The sequence below is a fragment of the Galeopterus variegatus genome, unplaced genomic scaffold, assembly GCF_000696425.1.
Source record: "Galeopterus variegatus unplaced genomic scaffold, G_variegatus-3.0.2 Scaffold4291, whole genome shotgun sequence".
NCBI classification, from domain to species: Eukaryota; Metazoa; Chordata; class Mammalia; order Dermoptera; family Cynocephalidae; genus Galeopterus; species Galeopterus variegatus.
In genome coordinates this window covers 156,479-165,968 of record NW_007730402.1, presented here as the reverse complement: position 1 = coordinate 165,968, position 9,490 = coordinate 156,479, and the positions used below count along the sequence as shown (strand labels likewise).

Sequence of the window (9,490 nt, the reverse complement as noted above, 5' to 3'; positions counted from 1 at the left end):
CAATGGGATCGCAAACCTCGGTGCTGCGCCTGCACCTCGCTCAGCCAGTGAGCGGGAACCGGTCTGTATGTGGGATCCGAACCCTCGGCGGGAGCGCCGCCACGCTCCCAAGCTGCACACTGTAACAGTGCGCCACCGGGCCGGCCCTTGTAGTGAACTTTAAACTAGAAATGATTCCTAAGAAAAGTAGAGTCATACCTTCTTTCAGATTTAGCTTATGCTTCCCTGGCATACTGAGAGGAATTTTAAAAAAATTGTTAGTCTATTTTAACTAATGAGTTAAAAAGGTCAAATGGAATTTAATTCCTCAGTCTGCATGAACTATGGTATGTCTGTGTGCACATCAGTAATTATCTACATCCCTCCTTTAGTTGTGCACATTTGAAAGAAAATGAATTGCTTTACAGGGTCTTGTATTTGAGTTTTATAACACCAGTTTAAATAGGAACATCAGTTGATTTGAGATAAGAAAAGAGGAGTATTGATGATTTTATGGAATGGCTAAGATTTTAACTTAATACTATTTTGTTATATATTGATATTTAATTAAATAAAACATAAGATCATTTAGTTTTTTTTTCCTTTGGGAAATGTCTTATGTTTTCAGCACCGCACTCTCCCGAGTTTTTTTTTTTTTAAAAGATGACCGGTAAGGGGATCTTAACCCTTGACTTGGTGTTGTCAGCACCTCACTCAGCCAGTGAGTGAACCGGCCATCCCTATATGGGATCCGAACCCGTGGCCTTGGTGTTATCAGCACCGCACTCTCCCGAGTGAGCCACAGGCCGGCCCTCTTATGTTTTCAAAGCACTAATATGTCAGTTATCTGTTGCTGCTTACCATCACCCCAAATGTTAGTGGCTATATTCGTTTTGCTGCTGCAACAAATTACCACAAACTTAGTGGGTTAAAATAACACATATTTATTGTCTTGCGGTTCTGTAGGTAAGAAGTCTGAAATGGATTTTACTGCATTCAAATCAAGGTGTTGGCAGGATTGTGTTCCTTCTGGAGGTTCTAGGAGAGAATCTGTTTTCTAGCCTTTTACAGCTTCTAAAGGCCACCTGCATTCATTGGCTTGTGGCTCGATCTCCATCTTCAAAGCCACCAATCATATCACTCTGACCTCTGCTTCCATTGTTACATCTTCCCTGACTCTGACTTTCCTGCCTCCCTATTTTCCTTTGTAAGGGCAGTTGTGATTGTGTTGGGCCCACCCAGATAATCCAGAATAATCTCTCCATCTCAAGATTCTTAATCATATCATTAAAGTCCCTTTTTTTCAAGCCTTTTGCTAAATGCATGTTTTAATTCTCTGATATATATGTAGAAACTGCTGGAGCGAACCCGTGCCAGGCGAGAAAATCTTCAGAGAAAAATGGCTGGAAGGCCCACAGCAGCTGCAAGGTCTGCAACTCATGCTAAGCGATCCAGAGAACCACTTACTGAAACAAGTAACCAGCAGCCTCCATCTGGTGGTGAAGGTAAAAGATGAGGGGAAAAGTAAAATTGGCATTTTTTTTTTTAAAAGATGACCGGTAAGGAGATCTTAACCCTTGACTTGGTATTGTCAGCACCATGCACCCCCAAGTGAGTGAACTAGCCATCCCTATATAGGGATCCAAACCGTGGCCTTGGCACCATCAGCACCATACTCTCCCAAGTGAGCCTCAGGCTGGCCCTAAATTTGCATTTTTTAAAGGAGATAAGGCTCAAACATTTCTTTATGCATATAGGAGAACCAAGGTCTTTGGGAGACAAATGTAATAGCCTCTGGGGGAATGAGCAGCCTTCTAGTCTACTTCAGGGTTATTATATTAGGCCTAGAATCTATCAGGATGGAGCAGAGTTTCTTTTAACAAATACTTGAAATTAATTTATTGAATTTTATTATTTTAATCCAAAGTTACCAGATTTCTAAATTGCTGAGAGTGGGGTTTTAAATATTTCTTACTGTAACTAAAATTATTTAAAGGAATAGAGAAACATGTTTTATTAATTTATTAAGTACCTACTTCAAGTTTTTCATGCTGTGAGAAATTACAGAATTTTGAATGTCTTTTTTTTGTCCTTTTTAATCTAGAGAAATCTTGTACAAAACCATCACCATCAAAAAAACGCTGTTCTGAGTTTTCATGCTGTGAGAAATTACAGAATTTTGAATGTCTTTTTTTCGTCCTTTTTAATCTAGAGAAATCTTGTACAAAACCATCACCATCAAAAAAACGCTGTTCTGACAACACTGAAGTAGATGTTTCTAACTTGGAAAATAAACAACCTGTTGAGTCAGCTCCTGCAAAGTCTTGTTCTCCAGGTCCTGTGTCTCCTCAGGCTCAGTCACAAGAACCAACTACTGTCAGTGATTCTGTGGCTGTCCCAGCATCTCTGCTGGGCATGAGAAGAGAGCTGAACTCAAGATTGGACACAACTGCAGCCTCCTCAGTTAAAACACGAATGCAAAAACTTGCAGAGCAACGGCGCCATTGGGATAATAACAGTATGACAGGTACAAATTATATGGATGGTATGTTCTGTAAATCTGTTTCAATAAGATTCAGTTTGGTGCGTTGAAAATTTTATCAGTTAGCACATGAAAGGTAAATGCTTTTGTTTTATCTATATCCTGAGTATCCTTTGCTTACAGATGGTTTGTACACCAATAGTATCTTTAATTACCAGTTGATTGTGTTCTCATTGAAGTAGATGATGGTGAGTTTCTTAGACTAGTGCACAGAAGCCTGATCTTGTAACTGAATTGCCTTATATTTACAATGAAAAACAGTAAAGAACAAACTATACGTGGCATCATTAGCATTGCTGACCCTCAGCTCTGTATTCAAGAAATCCTTCTTCATGGATTCACTAATTAAATAAACTTGAGGGACTAAGGTATGCAGTGTTCAGTAGGGAGAGAGAAAATGTCAGAAAACATATATTGAGCACCTGCAAAGTGTGCTGTTGTGCCACAGTGCTGGAAACAGATCCAGTGACCTGATTTTTGCCTTTCATGAACCTATAATCAGATGGAGAGCCTGAAAATTAAGTCAGCAATTATGCAGCAGGGTTATTTGTGCCATGATCAATTTTATTTATCTCCCAACTTGTTACAAAAAAAGCCATGAGATGCCTAAAAAATCACTACCTGTATTACAAAACAAGGAAAATAAGGAAATCGGGGTGAAGAGAAAATATGGCTTCCCATATTTTCATAAAAACAAAGAAGTGAAAGGTAAAGTTAGGGTCCTCCTCTTGCTAGCAGCCAATGCAAAGAGGTGAAACACTTTACATGACTAATGTTTATAAACTAAAAGCAGAACCATTTTTTTTTTTTTTAAAGATGACTGGTAAGGGGATCTTAACCCTTGACTTGGCGTTGTCAGCACCACACTCACCCAATGAGCTAACTGGCCATCCCTATATGGGATCCAAACCCATGGCCTTGATGTTACCAGCACCACACTCTCCCGAGTGAGCCATGGGCCGGCCTGCAGAACCATCTTTGGCACTAAGACATGAGAGAACTTTCTTCTGTGTGTCTTCAAAGATGTCTGTGGGAGTTAGTAAACCTGTAAGGTTTCTCAAGGTAGGCAGATGGCCTGGCTCCAAGTTCAGTTCAGTAGAAGCAATCCTAATGTAAACCATCACAGTGTAGGCAGACAGCTCAATGCAGGTGGACAGCTCACTTGTTACTGGGCCTTATTTAAGGAAGCATTTCTTAAGCTGTGGTTCTCAGCCCAGCTGATGTGTATCAGAATCACTCAGACCATTGGATTAGAATCTCAGAAGTTCGGTGAAGGGTGTGCTTTTGTCTTATTTTTTTAAAGCTCTTTAGGTAATTCTGATGCATAGACAGAATTGAGACCAAGTGATTAGAAGAAATGGATGGATTATGTATATTTCAGGCAGTCTTCCATAAACATCAGTTCTTTTAACTGAAATTTTGGTTAGTATTGGATAGCAGAGAGTTTAAGATTATGTTTTCTGTCAGTGATTATAATAATCTCCAGAGAAATACTTACTGTGTAGGCCGGCCCGTGGCTCACCTGGTAGAGTGTGGTGCTGATAACAGCAAGCTTGATGTTACCAGCACCACACTCTCCCGAGTGAGCCATGGGCCGGCCTGCAGAACCATCTTTGGCACTAAGACATGAGAGAACTTTCTTCTGTGTGTCTTCAAAGATGTCTGTGGGAGTTAGTAAACCTGTAAGGTTTCTCAAGGTAGGCAGATGGCCTGGCTCCAAGTTCAGTTCAGTAGAAGCAATCCTAATGTAAACCATCACAGTGTAGGCAGACAGCTCAATGCAGGTGGACAGCTCACTTGTTACTGGGCCTTATTTAAGGAAGCATTTCTTAAGCTGTGGTTCTCAGCCCAGCTGATGTGTATCAGAATCACTCAGACCATTGGATTAGAATCTCAGAAGTTCGGTGAAGGGTGTGCTTTTGTCTTATTTTTTTAAAGCTCTTTAGGTAATTCTGATGCATAGACAGAATTGAGACCAAGTGATTAGAAGAAATGGATGGATTATGTATATTTCAGGCAGTCTTCCATAAACATCAGTTCTTTTAACTGAAATTTTGGTTAGTATTGGATAGCAGAGAGTTTAAGATTATGTTTTCTGTCAGTGATTATAATAATCTCCAGAGAAATACTTACTGTGTAGGCCGGCCCGTGGCTCACCTGGTAGAGTGTGGTGCTGATAACAGCAAGGCCACGGGTTCGGAGCCTATATAGGGATGGCCGGTTTGCTCACTGGCTGAGGGTGGTGCTGACAACACCAAGCCAAGGGTTGAGATCCCCTTACCGGTCATCTTTTTAAAAAAAAAAAAAAAAAAGAAATATTTACTGTGTAATGTGCTAGGCATTGTACCTATATTTTGTTCTAATGTAGTATAAATATTTTTTGTACTAATAGTATTTAATTCTTATAGCAATCTTATGAAATATATACCACTTTATCTTCATTTTACAGAAGAAGAACCTGAGAAACCTGCCCATGGTCAGCTAGCTAAAATTCAAACCCCAATACTTTGACTCTAGACCTCCTACTCTTAATTGCTGTGAACTTCCTGTTTTTTGTTTTTCTTTTTTTTCATATAATAGAGTGCAGATAGTTTATGGTATCAATTAGTACCTATTCATTTTAGTAATGGGCAGACTTAAAAATATTTCTTTGTAAAGCCTGAGGAGGCTAACCAGTAAATGTGCCTGAATAGAAGGATGCCCCATTTCTATTTTATAGGAAATATCTATGGGTAGCAGAGTACAGATTTTACTTTAAAAAAATAAATAAATAAAAAGAGTGTCGTGGTTTAACACATTGTCAAAAGAACAACCAAGAACCTAAGCATTTTGGAGCTTAAAGCACTGCAGTGATTTTGTACATTTTGAAATGTTAAATGTTAACAAATGCCTGCCTCATTCTTGAAAATAACTCTCATTAAGGCACCATATCCTGTCTGAATTTAAGAAATGACACTTGTGAATAAAGTGTTTGTAATGAATAGTTTAGTGAATACTAAATAGGGCTGCAGGTATAAGTCAGTTAAATGTTTGAGGACTTATACTAAAATATAATTTATTCGAAGGTGACACTTGTGAATAAAGTGTTTGTAATGAATAGTTTAGTGAATACTAAATAAGGCTGCAGGTATAAGTCAGTTAAATGTTTGAGGACTTATACTAAAATATAATTTATTCGAAGGCTTTCTTTTTGACAGAGATTAATTAGAAGAGCTAGAGGTCTCTTAAGCCCATTCCTAACACACAACAATAAAACTGTCATCTGCTTAGAGGACTGCTTATTCTAAGGAAGGTGATAGAGGTATATTAAAGAGTATTGTAGGGAAACTGGTGGTCAGGAAGCTTTTCTGGAGGAGGCAGAGGCAGTTAAGCTAGAAATTTAAGTAGGAGGTGATGGGGAGGTACTGAGAAGTTTAAAGCAGGCAGGGGTTTTAGAAAGATCACTGGCATTGGAATTGAGGAGGGATTGGACAGGGCAGAGATTTGAAACAGGGAAACCAACTAGAAGGCTAATGTAATCATCTGGGTACATATAGTGAAGCCCTAAGGAAGTGAAGAGGAGAAGCTGGATTTAGGAGAAGGAATCTATAGGACTTAACAACTGGATGGTGGAGGATGAAGGAAAAGAGAGGAAGAGGCCAGATTTCTGGCCCCAGTAACTGGATAGTTGATGTTATTTGTTGGAATGCCTGTGGGAGAGCCAAATGGAGATAATTGGTAGTTGGAAGACCATGAAAGACAGGCCATGAAGATACAAGAGCAGAGACTGATGTCACAAATGAAAAGGGAGTGGTATATTTTAGAGCTGTCAAGAAATACAGGACCTGCAAAGTGTATGGCATCTAGTGACAATAACAAAACCAATGTCAGTACAGTATTATAGGCAGAAGGACAGTTAAGTGAGTTGAGTAGTGAGTGAATATCGTGCAGGAAAAGAGGGGCAGTAGATAAAGAGGGTGTATGTTGATGAGAGTATATTTATTATTATTTTTAAGATGGGAAGGACATGAGCATACAGTAGTGCCCCGTTATCCTCGGGGAATATGTTCTAAGACTCCTAGTGGGTGCCTTAAACAGTGGATAGTACCGAACCCAGTTGCTGTCAGTTGGGACATGTTTCTGTTCATGTCTTCCACCCACAAATTTAATGCCTTTCCCATCTTAGCATTTGTCACACGCTGTGGCTATAGCTTTTGCAGCTTGATGTGCAATAGCAAAACTAGCATGAATTTCTTTTGCCTTCTTCACAATTTCATGGGGACATTTAATTCTCACTGTAGATCTTAGCAACCTCAGCATATGATTAGTTTTCTTTTCTTGTGAAGTCAGGAACTTTCACCTTTTCACTTAATTAACAGAAGCACTTGTTGGCTTCTCTTTGGTATATCCGAATTGCCAGCATCACTCCTCTTGCGCTTTCGGGCCATTATGAAGTGAAGTAAGGGTAACTGACCACAAGCATGGTGACACCACCATGTGCGATTTGATAACCTAGGTGGCTAAGTGATTAATGGGTGGGAGTATATACATTGTGGATATGGTATACAAAGGGATGGTTCACATCCCCGGTAGGATGGAGGGGGATGGCATGAGATTTTATCACATTGCTCAGAACGGCATGTAATTTAAAACTTATGAATTGTTTCTTTCTGGAATTTTCCACATTCTAGTTTCTTTATGGAATTTCCAATTCTTTTTTTTTTTTTTTTTTTTTTAAAGATGACCGGTAAGGGGATCTTAACCCTTGACTTGGTGCTGTCAGCACCACGCTCAGCCAGTGAGCGAACCGGCCATCCCTATATGGGATCCGAACCCGGGGCCTTGGTGTTATCAACACCACACTCTCCCGAGTGAGCCACGGGCCAGCCCTGGAATTTCCAATTCTAAAAATATAACTGAATTGTATGGTATGTTATAGCACTCATAATTCATCAAAAAATTAAACAAAATAGGTAAAACTGTTTTTTTTAAAAAGATATTTGGATTAATTATCATCTGATTTGAAAAGATATTGTCAAATTTAAAATTGACAAAAATTGGTAGTTTTACGCATGCAAGAGCTTTTTACTGGTTCTTAAACCATTTAAAAAGTTTTTATGGAGTGGTCCTGGTATAATATGTAAGTATAAGTCTTGACCATGGTTTTTAACTCTTTCTGAAAACATTTTCAGATGATATACCCAAAAGCTCACTCCTCCCACCAATGCCAGCAGAGGAAAAGGCTGCCTCCCCCGCCAAAATACCTTCTGCAGCTGCCTCAGCAACTCCACTTGGGAGAAGAGGCCGTCTGGCCAACCTTGCTGCAACTATTTGCTCCTGGGAAGATGATGTAAATTACTCATCTGCAAAGCAAAACAGTGTACAAGAACAGCCTGGTACCACTTGTTTATCCAAATTTTCCTCTGCAAGTGGAGCATCTGCTAGGATCAATAGCAGCAGTGTTAAGCAGGAAGCTACATGCTGTTCTCAAAGGGATGGTGATGCCTCTTTGAATAAAGCCCCATCCTCGGGTGCTGCTGATGCATCTTTGGTTAATACCTCAATTTCCAGCTCTGTGGTAAGTCAATACCATTTTGGTCTTCGGAAACCTTTTTTGTTGTTGTTATGAATGGTAATGCATATATGTGTGTGTGTGTATTTTATAATATATGCAGTGTGTTTATATGTGTTAGAATACTGGTTTCATAGCAAATGAAAATCATAAGTTTGGTACTCTATCCCAAGATAATTAGCAGTTGACAACTGAAATTACACTAATTGAATGCAAATCCAAAGAATACTTGGATGGGAACACTGAAAATTAATTCCTCCATTAGAATGCTTTATGTATATGTACAAACATAAGATATCAAATATTCCTGGAAAGACATATGATAAACTAGGATCTGTAGTTGCTTCTAGGAAGGCAAATTGCCAAACAGGTGTCAGGTGTTGGTACAACACTTTCCCTGTATATCTTTTTTTTGTTGTTAACAAAAAATAATATAGTGNTTGTTGTTGTTATGAATGGTAATGCATATATGTGTGTGTGTGTATTTTATAATATATGCAGTGTGTTTATATGTGTTAGAATACTGGTTTCATAGCAAATGAAAATCATAAGTTTGGTACTCTATCCCAAGATAATTAGCAGTTGACAACTGAAATTACACTAATTGAATGCAAATCCAAAGAATACTTGGATGGGAACACTGAAAATTAATTCCTCCATTAGAATGCTTTATGTATATGTACAAACATAAGATATCAAATATTCCTGGAAAGACATATGATAAACTAGGATCTGTAGTTGCTTCTAGGAAGGCAAATTGCCAAACAGGTGTCAGGTGTTGGTACAACACTTTCCCTGTATATCTTTTTTTTGTTGTTAACAAAAAATAATATAGTGTATTATTTACAGATAGATACATATAGAATGAAGGTATAAAGAGAAGCTTGGGAATGATATACACCAAATTCAGAGTAACAGTTACTTCTGATTGTGTAGAAAAGGTAGCTGAGAGGTAAAAACATGGACGTAAACAGGAATTGTAAAGTTTTATTTCTTAAACTGAGTGATAGAAACATGAAAGTTCATTATATTCCTCTTTTTACTTTTTTATTGCCATATATTTTGCTATTTAAAAAAAAAAGTCCAAGAAAGAAAAAGATTTAGCTCTACACAAATAGTGACCATTTGAGACTGCTGTCTTAGAAGGAAGGAGGAACAAAAGATAGAAGGAAGGAAGAAGGAAAGGAAGGGAAAATATTCTCAATAAAAGTAATTTTCTTGGCATTTTTCTTCAAAAGTCATTTTGGACAAGCAAGCCAAAAAATAAAATTGTCAGGGTTGGGGAGGGCACATCTGGTTAATAGGCTGACATTGTATACTTAAACATTCCTCTTTTGACAAGAGGACATGTTTTAATGTCGTGAACATCCAGGTAACTTTCTTTGTCAGTAGTGTGTGTTCCTCTGAGAAAAGGAAAT

At 38.4% G+C, this 9,490-nt stretch overlaps 1 protein-coding gene across 1 annotated transcript in view; it reads left to right on the top strand.

The window, feature by feature from the left end:
- The window catches only part of ANLN (anillin, actin binding protein), a 72,315-nt gene that overhangs the window by 13,804 nt on the left and 49,021 nt on the right, over nt 1-9,490 (top strand). The window contains exons 5-7 of the mRNA XM_008587221.1: nt 1,331-1,484; nt 2,192-2,506; nt 7,693-8,078. Of these exons, the coding sequence (XP_008585443.1) occupies nt 1,331-1,484; nt 2,192-2,506; nt 7,693-8,078 (855 nt within the window). The remainder of the gene's footprint in view (nt 1-1,330; nt 1,485-2,191; nt 2,507-7,692; nt 8,079-9,490) is intronic.